Source organism: Streptopelia decaocto, assembly GCF_964273445.1.
Source record: "Streptopelia decaocto genome assembly, chromosome: 6".
NCBI lineage: Eukaryota > Metazoa > Chordata > Aves > Columbiformes > Columbidae > Streptopelia > Streptopelia decaocto.
Window position 1 is genome coordinate 58,204,071 of NC_138660.1, and position 17,673 is coordinate 58,221,743.

Below are 17,673 nucleotides of genomic sequence, written 5' to 3' on the forward strand. Positions count from 1 at the left end.
GAGCCAAGTGAGTTTGTGCGAACAAAAGCTACAGCCCTAAATCTGGACTGTCCAGGGCTCTCTGGGATTTTCAATTTCCTTCCTTGTTCTTGCCCTGAAAGAAGCAGTTCGAGGTGGGGGGAGGATGGGGGGTGTGTGAAATGGAGCTTAGAAAAAAAAATCATACTTGAGATGGGTCAGTTCAGTGTAAACATGCTGATAATATTGCTTGGGGAAGGTCCCTTGAGTGCACTAAGCACAGGAAGAACACGAGAGGTTTTTAACCACATGTGGTCAACCCTCTTTGCTAATTCTTTCGATATTAATAAACAGAATTATGCAGGCTGGATGAAGAAAGGTGGTGAGAGAGGGTGGGTGGGGAAGAGAAGAGGTGCAGGAAAGCCCTGCCAGCACCTCCCACCATGCTGCAGGGCTGGGTTTGGATGGGGTGCCCTAATACACATCCCCTGGCAGAGCCTTGCTGTGGTCCTCCTGCTCCTCATCCTCTGCCCGTTGGGTCCCCGGCAGAGCAGGACAGCAATTCACAGCACATTAAATCATTTTAACCATAATACGAAAGATTTACACAGCCACCAAAGGTGACTGGAGCTTTAATATGTCAGCTGGAGAAAGGTGATGGGGGTTCAATGCCAGCAGCAGCCCCTGCAAGCACCAAGTGCCAAGGTCCAGGTGGTTAATGCCCATCCAGCTGCTATGGGTGAGAGATGCCCACGGGGCTGGGGACATCAGCATCATCCTCAGCCCCTCCTATGCCAGGCCATGGCACTTTGCTTGCAGTGCTGCTTTATGAGACAAAACCAGACTGCGCCTCCACAACACCTCCCCTCCGGGACCTGTAAAACCACGGAGGATGCTAAAGGCGATTTTTGCTTCCTACCCTTTCTTATTTGTGGTGTGTTCGTGATACCAGGGCCTGATGCTTGGAGATGCCATAAAAAAAAAAAAAAAAAAAAAAAAAGAAAAATGACCCAATTATTGCTCTTAAGAGCAGTACCCTAAAGCAGAGAAACAGGTACTCCAAAATACAGAGCACACAGAAAGCTGCTGTCATGTCCAAAAACAGGGGGTGCAAGCAGATGGCCCACCTGCAACCAGGGATAAAACCTGCACAGTGGAGGACAGAATATTGTCCTGCTTATCCAGTGGTTTCCAGTCTCTTAATTTTGGTGTCCTAAACACTTCCCAGTGGAGGTGCAGGGTCCCAGATCACCAGCCCAAGCCTACGAAATACCGAGCTTCTTATTTATCTCTCTTGCAGTTTGGGTTCAATGCACAAATCCCTGGGATCGTACAGACCTACATTGCCTGAAAACCACCAGCCCAGGGCTCAGAGCAGTCCCCTAAACCTCTTTTCATGAGCTTTTTTTTTTTTTCAAATACCTTTTGGCAACTGAATTTAAAAAAAAAAAAAAAAAGTCTTGTTCTATTGTTGAGTCTTTGGAAAACACCTTCAAATACAAGTCCGCTTCCAACAGGGGTAAGCTGTCTCATGACTACCCATACCCTCCCTCCTCAAAAACCCCATAATCATGCAGAGACACTAGTAAAATCCCAAGCAATCCATCCTTACAGCCAGTGTAGAGGTGTCTGAGCCTCCAGCCCCAGAGAGGCCCTGGAACCCATGTCCCTGATGACTTTCCTGAGCAAAAAGCCCAAAATAGCTGTGTTCATTTGCTTGTCAGCTCATCTATTTCCTACCTCAAATGTGTCCTGTCCCGTGTCAATGCAGGAAAAGCCCCTGCAGCCCCAGGGGTGGGAAGGCAGCTTTGCCCCAGCACCAGCTGACAGGCCCCAGGAACACTTACTGAAGGGATATCTTTCTCACCATTTTCAGCAAACATTGATAAAAATAAGCCAAAAAAATAACCTCCCAAATGTCACAGCTCTCTGAGCACTTGCACCTCCTCTCTGTCCCATCTCCCACCACCCTGCGATGCTGAATTGTCTCCAGCCACCCTGCCTGCACTGCAGAGCCCAAATCCCAGCACCACCTAATTTACTTCTAAAACCCTCCAGGCTTTTCAGTAACATCCTGCAAAAAAGTTACAGAAAATATCACCCACGCAACACTTCTCCTTCCTCTTTCCAGGGTTTTTGAAGTCCCCTGGAAGCTTTACTCGGCGGGAAGGCAGCGGTAACCACATCGGTCCTTGCAAGGGCAGAGTGAAAACCATGCAGGGACCCAGTCCGGTGTGGTTTTAACTGGTGCTCCCATCCGAGGGCAGCGCTGCTGGAGACTGTCAGACGGCTCAGGGAGGAAGTCTCCTGGCAGGGCTCCACCAAAGTGGAGTTGCTAGGTCACTGGAACAATAAAAAGGCAAGAAAAAACATCCTGGCTGAAAAAAAAAAAAGGGGGGTGGGAAGGAAAAAAGCCATGGTAGTGTGTACAGTACTGGTTAAGTGGAAAGAAACTGGGCTGGAGAGAGCAGGACGATGCCGCTGTTGGCTTTTGTAAGCACACAGCTTTATTTCTAACATGGACCTTTCTCCAGAGCTCTCACATGAATAACTCCAGAAAATTGGAATCTGTCTCCAAGGCTTGCAATTGTAAAAATCTCACACGGGGCTTGCTAGAACAATATTTCCAGGGAAGCTAGCCTGTCGCTGCTACGGAGAGGTTAATTACCCTTTGCACGTTAACTAGGGCATCACAGTCCATCATCGTATAGCCTTCTCGCACCATCAGACACCCCCAGTACCTGCTCATGCTCATTTAAACTGGGTAATATAAGAAAACTACCTCCAAGCAGGGCTGGTTTTGGGTGATAAGAGGATGAGCAGCCTCACAAGGTGCAGAGAGCTGTGCGGCCCCAGGGCTCGGGCTCCTCCATAAGGAAAGGCACAGGCAGCTTAGAAGCTGCAGGATGAAATTTTGCTTTCTGAAAAAGTTTAATTTCAAAGCCAGAAGGGAGCATTAGCTCATTCTGTCTGACCTCATGTATAACCAAAGACATTCTGTGTAGCTTATTTACTCCCAATATAAGCTCAGTGACTTGTATTTGACTTAAATGGTTATTGCAGGGGAAAAACACCCAGCAATTGGTATTTGTGATTATCTGGGAATGTGCTTAAAACCACCCAAACTACAGGCCAAAGCACAGATTTTTCTGCACAAAACCTCAGCGTGCATCAAGAAGTGATGCCCAGCGGTGCGAAGTGCATGTGCAGCAGGAGCTGTCTGCCCCAGGAGCCAAGGGCTTTGGAGAAAAAAAAGGTGGTATTTTCATGTCAGACACTGGAAACAAAACCACAGGTCCATGCTCCAAATTGGTCTGAGCCCAGGAGCTGCTTCCCACAGCCAGGAGGGGACAATAAATACTGCGAAGATGGAGGAGGGAGTAGGAAAAGGGGTACTGGCATGGCAAAAGGCCATGCTGGGAGCAGCCAGGGCCTGCCATGGGCTCCCAGGAGCAGAGCAATGCTGCCCATCGCTGTGGGGTGGGCATTGGTCCAAGTGTCTTGACCAGAGCCTTGCTCCAGCAATGCACTTAAGAAAAGCTCCTCGGGGAACTATTCTCCATGCTTAACGCTAAGCACACACCAAAGAGCTCTTTTGGCCAGCAGCCACATTGGGGATGATGACCAACCTGGAAAGTGAACAACTTCTCAAGGATGTTGTGGGGATGAAGAGTCCTCTCAGATGCAGGAGGATCACGAGGCCAGCAAGGGGTGGGCGCGTTTTGGTGACACACAGATATAAGGCTCACTGGATTCTTCCCTTCATGTGGCCTAGCAAAACACAGCCTCACCCCAGGGGAAAAATGATAGCAGTCCCAGCCTTATACCCAGGTCTTGTCTCCCAGAGGAAGGTGGGGTGCAGGGCATGGTGTCACAGCAGTGCGAACCATAGATCCTCTCATGGCTCCTGCTCTTCCAGCAAGGGATGGTGTGACTTGAGAGGCGATGGAGAAAAAGGTAAACAGGCAAAAAATAAAGCAGCTTAAAGAGAAATTAATCATCAGACGAGATAAGGGCCCCCACCTCCCTTCCCCCCATCTGCTGCGAAAGGATGATGATCTAAATCGCATTTCCTAGATGACACCGTGCTGATCTGCTGCCGGAAGTGGTGGTGGCAGCACTCAGGATGGTGCGGGACCTCCTCCTTCCAGGGGATGAGCCAGGTCCTTCCCCGCTGGCACCCGCTGGCCGGTCACCATTGCCACCGTGGAGGAGCAGCATGACCCAGGATGGCTGGAGCCGGTGTCCCTCCTGTTGCCCCCACCGCTCTCTCGCTGCCTCTGCAGCCACACGTTTCCTTTCTGAGAACCCGGTGCGGGGAAGGGGTTTACCAATTCCAGTGCCTTTCTGCCCACATTTTGGAGAGGCTGTAAACAAGACGCCTTCTTTTGGCTGTGTCCCTGCTCTGCAGCTGGCAGCCCCGTCACCAAGCACTGTGGCCAGCAGTGGAAATGGGTGATGGAGAAGGGCAGGATTGGGCTGTCACCCTCCAAGCTGTCACTAAGGAGTCAGGGTTAGGTCACAGCCTTGGTGCATACGGGCACTGCGTGCTCAGAAAGGCAGTGCAGAGGATAACAAGACAGAAATCTGCACCCAAACCCCATCTTACCACACACTGACCTAGCACAGAGCCACTTCACACCGACCACCTTGGTACGCTCTTGCCATCAAGTGACCATTAACTTTGGTCTTACCTTACCCAGCACCAGACAATCTTCGGACATACCAGCAATTTGCAGGACAGGATTATGGGGATCTCTGTCTGCACAGTATGCACAGTTCTTGGAGGCCACAAAATTGCTCATAGTCCCATTGCCTTGGTCAGAAGCCTCCTGGTCCTCATTTGGATTTCCTCACACATGTATTTGTTTCATGCCCCTCAGAAAAGATCATCTTCACAATTATTCTGCACCCTCTGATCAAGTTTCCCTCCTAAGAAACATCCTTTCAAAGGGCTTTTATCTGCAGAGTTGGCTGCCAGTCTAATACTGCAGCCCCATTCTGTATTCGCTAAAAGAGCTGATAATGTCCTAAAAAGAATTAACATTTAGATGTTAGTCCTGTAACTGAATCCGAATCAAACAATGATGACTGTTCAAATGCCTAAAGCTACTCAGGGGTATTTTCATTTGAGCTCTTCCAAGCTTGTACCAGGGGTATGGAGCTTTCCAAAGATGCCTTTGTGAGTACCAGCTACTGAAAGCCTTCGCCTTGTCCCTCCAGACACAGATACGATTATGCCCAGCTCCGGCACAATGATAAAAGCTGAATTACAAGAGCAGTATTATGCTCCACAATCAGGGTCCTTGATTCCGATTGACAAGGAAAGCAAATCATGCGCAGTGGGTTTGCTGATCTTTCTACACCTGGAAATTCTTTCTCATCACGGGGCTAGAAATTAGTTCAATACACAGGGTTACCTTTTGTGTTACCTCCTCAGACTGCTAAATTACCTTAACTTGTCAGTTCGTAAGATCTTACAAGTTATGCAGGGTCAAACCTGGCCACCACTTGTATGGGATATCTTTCTTTGCAGAAGGTTTAACTACCAGCTACAGTTTCCCTGATAAGAAAGTGCTTTCTTACCTATAATGGCTCAGATGTAGCAGGACAGCTATTCAGAGATGCTGTGAAACCCTCCTTTGGCGTAATTTTTTTAAAATGTATTAGATAAACATCTTCTGAGATGATCCTGCAAGGGGAGACATCTTGAAATCCCTTGGGAGATGTCTTGAGACCCCTTTCAGACTGGCCCTTTGCTTTTACAGAGCCTTCAAAACCAAAACCAAATGAAAAAGCCCTCAAATATCCACATTTCAACCTATATCCCCCCAATATACGTATAGTCCAAAAAGTGCTGTTCTCCCCCCAAAACACATCCTGCCACCCTGGGTGGGCAGCAGTACCCTCCTGCTCGGCTATCACAGAAGCTATCTTTCTGATAATATATTGAAGCCAAATCTTCAACTTAGTGTGATTCATCCCCATTTCAGCAAAGTTCAACAGAGCATGATGTTTCACACTGGTCCTCGGGGCTTAAGAGATTTTCCACAAGAGGAAGGGTGTTAACGCCAGTGTCCTAACAACCGGTGATGTGGGTAATTGTGCTCTATAGATCCAAATTCCTCTTGTCACTCCAGAGGCAGAAGTGCTTTTTAGCCTGCTCTTCAGGATAAAAAGAACCCTCCTTTGCTACTCAAAGGAACCTGTCCATCAGTCCAAAACTCCTGCATGGGCTTTATTCCATGGTCTAGAGATCCCTGAGGGAATCTGAGGGTGGTTCTGGTAGCAGAAATGACAATGATGTCCGCTTGGTTTCAGAGGCAAGCCTTCAAAACTTCTGCCATCATAGCATGCTGAAAAATGCTGAGAAAAATGCCCTGAATATGCATGTGCAACACAATGTCCTCTGGGAGATGCAGCCTGGGCTGCACCCCTGGGACAACCATTAACCCTGCTGAGTTAACCCTTTATGCACAGTTTGCATGCCTTTCTATCAGATCACTCAAAATTTCTCTTCACTCCTTTCCCAGCCAGTTTCACTCCAGAGCTAAATTAGCTCAGGGTTAAAAAGAAAAGGGCAGTTTCTCCCAAACTTCAGCTGCAAGATCCTCGTTGCCATCTAACCTCTGTGCAAAAGGTCCCTCAAACATCTCCCTGTTTGCCTTGGCGAAAGAACCACAAAGGTCATGGCATTTCCAGAGGACTTTTTGCAAGCACTGACCTGGGACCCCAAGACAGGGTGTGCACGCAGAAAGGCAAAGAGAAGGACCTGGTCACATTGTGAGTGACACAGTCACCCTCAAACAGCTTAAACTGGACAGACCATAGTCAGGACTCTGCAAACGCAGTTTTAAAAGTCCTCCTAGACTTCACATCCTCACAAAGAATGAAAAGGCAGATGGAGTTTGCTTCTCTCAGCAGAGAGTTGATCAGCCAAGGTCAAGGTATTTGGAGAGCTAGACAGAAAACCACTAAGTTTGCACCCAATTTTCCTGCTGTATTGTCCAGCACCTCTTTACACACCCTCTGTTTTCCTAGCAGAGCAGGACAATTAAGACAGCTGAGGTTTGTTTGCACTTCTCCTGAAGACACGCAGGCAGAGCCCCATCAAGCAAGGGTGTCTGAAACCGCCCCTCTGTCTGGACTCAGAAGCCTCTGGAGATCAGCTTTGAACTAGAGGCATTTTTAAATGCAGCCAACCTGGACTTCTGGTGTGTCTCCTGGATTTGCAGCTCACGTTTTCAGGGAGTTTTTATCTACCACCTGGACAGCCAAAAGCTCTTTTTCTCCCCCTCTAAGCGATTCTCCTGTAACGACAACTCCAGGAGTTGGGGTTTTAAGGAAAGGCAGCCAAATCTGAGGAGGCTCTCAGCACAGACCCTGACTTTTGGCAGCAGCGTTTCCTCACCCACAGCTGAGATGCTCACTGCAGCTTGGGAGATACTTAAGTAACCAACTGCAAAACTATTTATCAAATGACTCCAAGTCAAGGGCACAGCAGATGCAGAAGCAGATACAACCCTCCTCAAGAGCCCTGCCCATGCAGAGGACAGGCAACAGGGAACACCTTCATCCAAAGCCATAGGAGGGACGGGGGCAGCAGCACAGGAGCAGCAACAGCATGTACAATAATCCCTGTAAGTGCCCTGCTTATAGGAAATAGGTGGATTTTTGCATTTCAGGCACTTTTGAAAAGACTTTTTTTTATCTCACACATTTTATACGGGTTTCTGAAGAGATGAAGCTCCTGAGACTGCATAGTCTTGTCCTCCTATCTATCCCCCCCAGCACATTGAAACAAATTAGCCTAGAAGGCAGAGACCTCCAGGACAGCAAGTTCCTACAGGTTCCATGAAGACAGGCACTTTGCTCAAGAAGACTCTATTGAGTGGAGTGGTTGAGAGAGTTGGGGTTATTCAGCCTGGAGAAGAGAAGACTCCGCAGAGACCTTATTGCAGCCTTTCCATACTTAAAAGGGGCTTACAAGAAGGATGGGGACTGGCTTTTTAGCAGGCCATGTTACATCAGGACAAGGGGTAATGGTTTTAAACTAAAGGACAGCAGAATCAAGTTAGACATGAGGAAGGAATTTTTTAGAATGAGTGTGGTAAAACATTGGCCCAGGTTGCCCAGAGAGGTGGTCGATGCCCCATCCCTGGAGACATCCCAGGCCAGGCTGGATGGGGCTCTGAGCAACCTGATCTGGGTGAAGATGTCTCTGCTCATGGCAGGGGGCTGGACTAGATGAGCTTTGAAGGTCTTTTCCAACCCAAACTGTTCTGTGATTCCATGATTCGAGTGTGCAGCTTGAGAAGCTGCTGCACCGAGCCCAAGGATGGTCACTGTGGCCACGGGACCTGTACACACTCAGCACTCACAGAGCCCAGAATAAACTATGTCACACGCTAGTGCCACCCACCCTGTGGCAAGCAGAGGAGAGCAAGCCACAGCTGCAGCTGTAGATGTGACTTTATCACATCTATCTCCATTGCATGGGTCTGCCCAAACACCAACAGTTCTAAAAATGAGCCTCTTTCTCTCCTGGTTTGACACAAACAGACTTTTGACCTCAGCACCCAGTGAGTAGAAACCTCACATTCTTCCAACTGATCATTCTCTGCTTACCCTGGCTCTGCATGCCCCTTCTCCAAGCTCTTTGAGACCAGGGGTGACCATCACCCCATCCAGCACCCAACTCAGATGAAAAGCAAAGGGACATGACGCAAAGTCCTAAAATCTGCATTATAAACATTACAGTATTCAGATCCTACAGGAGGTCCTAATTTTAAGCAGGAACTGGTTCTTAAGTCTCTTTTTTCTCTGTTCTTTCCTCAGCATTTCAGAAGACTGGGTTTGACAGCAGCATTACTATAACACAGGCAACAGCTATGCTAACAGCTTGGAGGAGCTGAAGTTTACAGAGCTTCCTTTACTCAAGGGAACTGCATTTTTCTAAGATTATATTATTTCTTGGGCTGGCCACTCAGTAATGCAACATCATTTCCCTTTTGGGTGGGAAAGTTCTCTCCTTGTCCTCGGGTGCGAATGATTTCAGCCTGAAAGGATGAATGCGAACTCTCTGCATAATCAAAGAGCTGTAAACGAACTGTGCCCCTTGCTGAACCAGCGGGATGTTACGGTATAACACCTGGGCATTAAAAAAATATATGGTGATGGGTGTACATGCATCAGCTGTACGTATGAGGAAAAGGGTGAGAGAGAAGGGTGGCCAGACGTGACAAAACCATTTTCTCCTGACAGGTCCCCACAGACTTCATTTCTTCACCAAGCCTGTGCTCGTAGCCATCTTGCATCTGCTCTGGGTGAATATCCCAGCAAAAGAACCACTAATATTTATGGAAACAGCAAATTACAATGCAAATGTCACAAAACAGCTCAGAGAAATAAAAATTTGAATTTGTAATCAGGCCTGCTGCCACTGAAAATTGGATTCTGCCTTTTATGCTTAGCTGATCAGGAAAGAGAAAAAAAATATCGTATGACCTACATCTTCAATCAAATGTAAATAACACGGCCTGTGGTTGGGGTATCAAGGTCTCGTGATGAGCTTGCTCACAAGCTACAGACTATGGATTTTGTATTGGACATTATCAGGGGAATATTATATTACAAACTACCAACCTGTGATTCACTTGGAGCACCTTCTGACTCTCTGGCTGGTCAAAGTGCCCCGCAAACTTCTTTGCAGCATTGCAACAGCAGAAAAGACACCACAGAAGGTGCCAGGATCTGACCATGTCTGTTCCCAGGGGAGCTCCGTGCATGTCTGAGTACATCAGCCCAGGCATGAGCATCTGTGTGGAGACACCCTGACCCACCAGACCCTCCTTACTCCCCACATCTGAGAAACTCTCTTCAAACTACATGGGGAAGCAAAGTCAGAATGCAGAGAGTTCACACGGGTTATCTGTGATCCATCCAATTCTGGATCATTTCCCCAGGGTGTATTTAGGAGGTTGCAGCCCTGGCCTGAGCACCCCATGCATGTCAGGGGCAGCCGGATGAGGTGCAGCACGACATGCCCCCTCCTGCCTCCCCACAGCAGCACAGACACAGGCAGAACAACAGCATTTTTGTCTTGCAAAAAGGCAGCCCTGTACTATCCTTATTTTGGAAATAAAACATAGCTACCATTGCTGGAGAGCCTGCAGCACTTTGGTGGTGCCTCAGTCTCTACATCATAGCCCTGAAACACTATTGCTACGCCGACAGGTTTTATTGGCTTGATTAACTTGTTAACTGAAATAGTTCTTTATTCTGGGGTTTCTTTATTAGCTGGGATGAATGCTTCATTAAAGCCATCACAACCAGACTGATGCTACCACTGCCGAACAGTGAGTGGGGTAGCAGCAGCTCCCACACAGCCATGCCCGGCTCCAGAGCCCAGCCTGGCCATGGCAGCAACCAAACAAGCAGCCAGCACGCACATACAGTCACCTCTGCTTTCACCCAAGGGAGGGCTCAGTGCCTGGTTTGGTAGCTAGTGGGCCAGAGCAATTCCCTGCTCCTGTTGCCCAGACACCTCCCAAAACCCCTCTTCCAGGATTGCCTGAAATGCTTCAGGTTTGAAGAAGCACCATTTTGGTTGCACAGACACAGTTCCAGCCACAGCAGCATCCATTCGAGTTTTGTACTACAACACCACCAAGACCAGCTGCCCTTCTAGCCTGGTAGCATGATCCCTCTGGTAAGTGAGCATCCTGTGCCACCTGTGAGAGATGTGATGGAGATGGAGCCATCAGCCTCCGCACGATGCTCAGCTGCTGTGACATGTCCCCTATAGATGAATGGGATGGGGATGACAGAGGCAGCACACAGAACAGCTTGGGAGCTCCATCACGGAGGGTTTCTGGCTGTCAGCCCCAAAACTGGGATCTGTAACAGCAAGTGAAGGAAGTAAGTTGTCCCAGAAACCCCATGCTCCTCTAAACTCACCAATATCTGCAACTTTTGATACTGAAAATAACATTCTGTGAGAAAGGAACGCCTGCACCAGCAAGGCTGGCATCAACCCCTGCAGACACAGAAGCAACTGCCCATCTCCCTCGTCCTCCCAGCCATGGGAGAAAATTAAAGCAAATTTAATGATCCCTCTGAAGTGGCGATGGCTGCAGGAGCAGAGTGAGCTGTAAACACCTGACGAACAGGTGTGGGCTAGCTCTGGCGGTTTGCTACTGGGAAATTAAACTGTGCGGAGAGCCCAGTAACAGGCTTCAGCTACAGCTCTCCCCTTACCCGCTGTGCCCTGGTCACAGCTTAGCACTCACATTCAGTGCGTACGGAGGTGTAAATCAATACACAGCACTATGTGCTCCCTGCCAGCCAGATTACACAATTATCTCTTGGACCATACTCATTTACCACTTAAATATAATGCAAAGTGCTTTTACAGACTGATGCGAACCCAGCTGGTCAGCGCATGACCCTCATTATCTTCAGGGGCTCAGGATGGGGAACAGGCAGGGAAGCCGATCTCCTATCTCCCTCCTTTTCTAAACACCTTTTTTTTTCTCTTTTCTTTTTTTGCTTTTAATTATGTACTCCAAAGAAGAAAAGCTAAATCTATACAATCCCAGGGACTTCACATTCGCAGCACACCAACCAAATCCACTGACAGCTCACAGAGAGGAGCAGCGAAGATGCCCAAGACAGGAAAACCCTGCAGCCTATGGGTCTTTTGACAGCAATGCAGAGGCGCGGGATCCTTCCTTGTCCCCACACCACAGGGGGAGGAAGCATCCTTCCTGCACCACCCACGGTCACCTGAAGTCATACCAAAGCTAAACAGCAGCGTCTCCAACCCAAATGATCCTCTGATTCTACCTTTGCATTAGTGTGACTGCACAGAGAGCCGGGATTCTGCCCCTCAGGAGCCACAAAATACATACAGTGAAATTTGAGGCAGGTTTGGAGGCAACACCATACATCACTGCAAACAAGCATCCTCATAATCTTCTTCCCTCCCTCCCAAATTTGCTGCTTCTTCACACAGAAAGTTTCAAAGATAGAAAGTTAAAATAAAATAACAAAACCATAAATAAATGCAGACTGTTCTGTCCCTCTAAGAGGGTTGGGAGAGTTCCTCCTAGCAGCCAGCCTAAATCTCTGCTGCAAGCTAAGCTGATTCCTTCTCGGGTGATTTCACACCTTATTTCCAGGTCTCCCACTGGGAAAGCTGCAAAGAAAGGCGGCAGCTGGCACGAGAGAGAGGGAGAAAGGACAGAAGGACAGACACAGATGGCAGAAAAGTAGATCAGCTTCTCAGGGCAAGTCCATTGCCAGTGGCCCTGTGCTATGCCAGGCAGCATGGCAGAGCATCAGCGTGGACAGAAGTAAAGGGGAAAAGGACACTGCAGAAACACGAGGAGATCCCAGCCACAGTGACTTTGTTGAGGGCGCAGTGCCACCTCCACTGTCCCTGTGGTCTCACTGGAATTATTCCCATTTTACAGATGGCAAACCTGAAATAAGGAGATCAGCAGGAGGACAGAGGTTGGAACCAAACCCCCATCCGACCCAGGCTGGCAGCAGACGATGCCCTCTGGCTCACCCGGTGCCCACGTAAAACAGCTGCCAGGAGGAATTGCACAGAGAGGTTTGATGATGCTTTAACTTCACTTTCACCAGCTTTCTTTCTTCCTGTTTTACCTACTTTTTTTTCCTATGTTCCTCTCCCCGGGTTCAGCCTGTACTTTAAACAACACACGAAAGCCATCTGTCCTCATTTCTTCACCAGACAAGCCCCCGGTGGGTTTGGCCGGGAGGGGCGGCAGATGTGTGGAGGCGCAGGCAGGCCCGGCAAGGCAGGAGGCTCCGCAGGGCAGCCCGGCTCCCGCCCCAACCCCTCGCCCCACGCTTTGTGAGAGACTCAAAAGCCCCATTTCTACACCTACTGCCTCGCCATCTGCTCACTAAGCCCTGCCTGAGAAAGGGCTTTTGCCGCCTAACCTCAGACTCATTTCAGAGACGCAATCTTCATTTCCACGTAGCGCCGGGGTGATGGGTTCACAAGAAATGCTCTCACCCCTGCTTCAAGTGTTTTCAAAGGTGAAAAACATCTCAGAAGGGCAGGAGCAGCAGTGAGACAAACAGGGATTTCTCAAGCGTCAACAGCTCAACCTGAGAATGATTCAGGAGATCCCATCAGCCCACTCCCGTAACACCAAACAATTCCCTTGACTGACAAGCATAGAGCTGTAGCTAACAGCAAGTGAATCGCGGCTGTCAGGACCCCGCGTAATTCATGATGCCGTTTGCTGGGGAGTGAGCTACTGCCGGGTTATTTATCACTCCTTCACGATGCATCCCCCATTCCTTCTGGATGGGGTTGACATGATTCATGAGCACCTGTGGCTGCCGAGCACGGGCAGCATGGAGCAAATCCTGAGCCGGGCGGCCAGGCGCTGGTAGCCAAACAAATGGCTTTTCCAGCCTGCAGACAGAGAGTTTGAGCTTTTCAGACTCTTAACAAAGGAAACGCATTCCTCCGCTGACTCTCAGGAGTCATCAAGGTCACAGGAAAAGATGCCAGATTGAAATCTGAGATGAAATGAAATAGTTTTTTCTGTCCACCAAGGAACTTGCGCAGCTCTCATCAAATAATAGGCGAGTTTGCTGGCAAGTTGCAGATTTTATCTTCGCGGGGTTGATAGCAGGTAAGACAGCGTTATTCTCTCCTGGTTTGGAGGGCAAACTGACACTTGAAGTGGCACAAAGAAGTGGCTGAGCTGGGAATAGACCCAAATCTCCTCAATTCCGGTGTAGAATCCCAGTTAACAGGCTGTTCTCACACAAACGCTGTTAGGAGTTTTCTAATCCCCTGCAGGGTACTTCCGAGTTGTTATCCCCAACTGTACGTTTTTTTTTAAGATGGATGTATCTTACAAAGGCATGCTTTTTGTGAGGAAAACTAAAATATTATAAATATAGTTTTGTCACATTTCCTGAAATTATGTAGCTCCATGAAAGTAAACTTAACCCCAAGAAGCAAAGCATGATATTGCCTTCCCATTGGGAATTAAAAGATGAAATTTGACAGTTCAGCTCAGGCAGATGATCAATCCTAAAACCTAATTAAAACCTCCACAGGACTAATTTGACATATTGGATTTCTTTATATCACCTGCAGACACCCAGCACTTTGCAAACTCATCAAGAATTAGTCATCCTTAGAGCTATGTGTCTTCTTCAGCAAGTAAATGAACCAGTTTACTGGGTGACATTTGAAATGAGCCCTGCTTGTTCTGGGAAAAATATGGTTTATCCTGTGCTGAAACCAAATTCAGCATCATTTGTAAAGCACCAAACCAGTCATTGCTCCTGATAGCAACACTAGATGCGACATGCAAGGAAAAATGTGACTTTATACATGACTAATCTGACACTCTGTAGGCGACACAGAGAGACAGGGTATTTATAGAGAGCTGATGGCATCTGTCCCCACACCTGGATGTGGGTCAGCACCCAAGGTGAGATGAGGGCACATCTAGAGATGAACAGTAGGCGACTCAGATCCTGAAGATGACGTATGGGAGCCACCGATTTCCCACCTGGGAAACATTTTGGTGGGTGGACATGTGTCAGCCATGCCTCTGGTACCCACTAGAGCCTTCCTTAAATTCCACTATGAAGTTTCTACTGCTCACCTTCAAGTAAGTCCATGCAGCTACGACATGTTTACAGTTTCCCACCCACGGTTCCCATCCCAAACCTTCACCCACTGAAGTGTTGCCTGTACCACGATGGTCTGGGCAAGGTTAAAAAGGGATTTGGGGGGACAGATGCAGCTCTGGGTGATGTCGGGATGCTCAGCAACCCTCGGTGGAGAGTGCGCGGGGCCCCGCGCGGCGTGGGACCCCGCGATTGTTTACCAGGACCAAATCCCATCCCCACTCACCCGAGCTGCCGGCGAGTCCCGCGGCGGGAGTCGAGCAAGGGCGGTCGAGACAGCTTCGGGACGGAGGAGGAGGAGGAGGAGGAGGAGGAAGGCGCCGGGGGGAAGCGAGGGGCAACGACCCGGTCGGCGGGACCAGCCCCAGCCCCAGTAACAGCAGCAGCAGGGTGCAGGCTGCCGGCATGGCGCTGGGGGTGGATGGGGGAGGGGGGTGTTTTGGGGGGTGGTTGTTCACATGCCCGGAGCGGGGCAATGAATAACCACGTAAATAGCGATTTTTAATCAATTCACCGTGCCCCCCCCTCCCCGCGCCGGGGCGGCGCACAGGGCGGCCGCCCCGGCTTTAAAAGTGCGGAGTGCCCATAGTGGAGGGGGTGAAGGGGAGTGGGGGGGGCGGCCAGCAGCGGCAGCAGCCTGCGGCCAAGTGCCGGCGCCCGAAAGTAAAAGGGCAGGCGGCGGAGGCTCCTCCTCAAGCCTGACATCACCCAGCCGCGGCTCGGCTCGGCACGGCACGGCCCGGCTCCGCACGGCCCCCCCCGGCCCGGCCCGGCCCCGAGCGGCCGCCCCCTCCCGCCCCGCGCAGCCGTCGGGCCGCCCGCTCCCTCACCCGGCTGTGTGCAGCATCAGTATCATTATTATCGTTACTATTATTATATATACATATTTTTTTTTAATTTTTACTTTTACTTTATTTTTCCTGATGCATCTCCCAGCCGCGCCGGGTGAGCAGCAACCCTCTCCCCCCGCTTTGCCCACCACCCGCAGCCGCAAGCCGCCGAGGAGATGTTCTCTTTGCCGCAGCCTTATCACTACCGCGCTTCAACGCAGGCAGCGCGCAAATCCCGCACCCCGCGCAGCGGCCCCGCTCCCCCTCCCCGCCCCGCGGCACCAGCTGCCGCACGAAGCCGCTTTGCTCTCCAGGGCAGCGCTCCCCTCCTCCGTGCTCCAGGCCCCAGGCGCGGCGGAGGTCGGGGGGGGGAGAACGGGCCAAACCCAGCCGGCTGGAGGAAGGGAGTCCCGCCCTGCCCGGGGCCCGCACGGAGCTACCGGGAAATCGGCTCCGTTACGCTCCCGCGCTCTTGTTTGAGCTACGGGGAAACAAAGCCACAGACCGATGGATCGAGTGCGTTATCGCGTCTCTGCTTTGCCACCAATACAGCTGCTGAAGCGCATGAAACCCTGGCTGGCTGTTTGCTGCACTGCAAGATTGAAAAGTTTCTTTCCAGATGAAACTGGTGAGAATTAGATAGCCCCAAACTTAATGCCCACCGAAATAAAGCCTTTGCCAAATAATTTCAAACCTTTTATTGGTTACAAAGCTAACCCTTTCTGGTTTAAATGCCAGCAGCAGCGTTTGAGCCTGCAACTTCTTGCAGTGGTGAATTTCCCAGGCTGGGCTGTATGGGAGGCAAAGGATTTCCCTTCATTGTTCTGAAATTCCCTTTCATAATTTCATGCTCCTGGTTCTCTAAGAGAATATGCCATGGAGCAGCAGGTCGGCCTTTGCCAAGGCTGCTGGCATCCTGAGCTGAGCTCTCCTTCCCTGCGGAACAGAAACCCATCCTGGGCAGCCTCTCCCCTCTGAGATGCTCCTGGGCCCTTTTCTCTTGAGCTATTTCAGAATGAGGCTTAATTTCCACAAGCCAAGCAGAATCTGAGCTTTTAAAGTGGGGTGACAAGTGACAATACAGCACATCCAGACAGCTGCAACCTTGAGCAAAACCGGGATTTGGTCCACAGCCCCCCACTCACCATTTCTGCCCTCACCAGAACCAGAAGTCGACAGCTGACAAACACCAACTCTCCTGAAAGCCTCTTTTCACCCAAAAGGTGGCACTCATGAGCCCGTACCAGCATGTTAATGCCTTGGCTTTACTCAGGCACAGAACTTGGTTTCCCTGCTACTGTGCGTTTCTCACAACATGCGGGTCCTTTCTGCACCTTCCCACGCAGCTTTGTGATGAGGCACACTGGAAATCTCCACTCTGATGTTTGCAGAATCATAGATGGAAGCCCAGGAAAAGACCACCCTTTGAGGCATACCTCTGTCAACCCATTCTCTATTCTACTCCCCACAACTTTTGGCACCTTCTTGCTTCAGATTCGCTTAAACCCAAGGAACAAGTCAAGCTAGTGTCAGTTTGGGACATAAAACACAAACAAATCACGATGTCGCTTCAATTGTACAAGGAAGCATCCCAGTCCTGGCAAATGGGGTGACCTGAGTGACCCAGAAACCACAGGCAGCTACCACCAAGGTGCATAATACACACAGGGCATCTTTAGGCTCCTTCAGCCTATGTCAATATACTTATCCATTCTTTATGGAATAGTTTGTGTGAAAAAAAAGCTTCCTCATTGATAAGACAGAGAGACCAATACAAAACTAAGTAATGTGCCATCATGGGATTGAGTTAAAGCTCAGGTGAAGAGCTGTGAAGTATTTTGATACTTCAGGAGGTGGCGCAGGGAGCATAGAGCAGCAGCTTAAATATTTGTGGATCTTTATACATGAAACACAGGACTCTGCGTTACCAATTCCCAAGAAAATAAGTAGTATCACTAATAATAATGATTCTTCAGAAAGTCTTGTTAGTCCCTGAAACAAAGGTCTTGCCAATAAGCAAATCTGACACTTTTCTGCATCCTTTAACTATGCAATACAGGTGAGGCAGCAGAGGCAGAGAAACCTCCCCAAAATCAATAACACACCATCAGGGCTGTGTGGGGCAAATCAAAGCCAAACCCAGCCCTGCCGCGAAACGGATGCTCTTGTGTCCGCTTACTCTCAAGCGTGA

The 17,673-nt window shown here is 49.5% G+C and overlaps 1 protein-coding gene across 3 annotated transcripts in view; it reads right to left on the reverse strand.

Annotated features, from left to right (window-relative positions):
- The window catches only part of HEG1 (heart development protein with EGF like domains 1), a 54,214-nt gene extending 39,008 nt beyond the window's left edge, over positions 1-15,206 (reverse strand). For all 3 annotated transcript variants that reach the window (XM_082057101.1, XM_082057100.1, XM_082057099.1), the window contains exon 1: positions 14,879-15,206. In XM_082057101.1, coding sequence (XP_081913227.1) covers positions 14,879-15,059 — 181 coding nt within the window. In that variant the 5' untranslated portion in view covers positions 15,060-15,206. The remainder of the gene's footprint in view (positions 1-14,878) is intronic.
- Between the last annotated feature and the right edge of the window lie 2,467 nt (positions 15,207-17,673).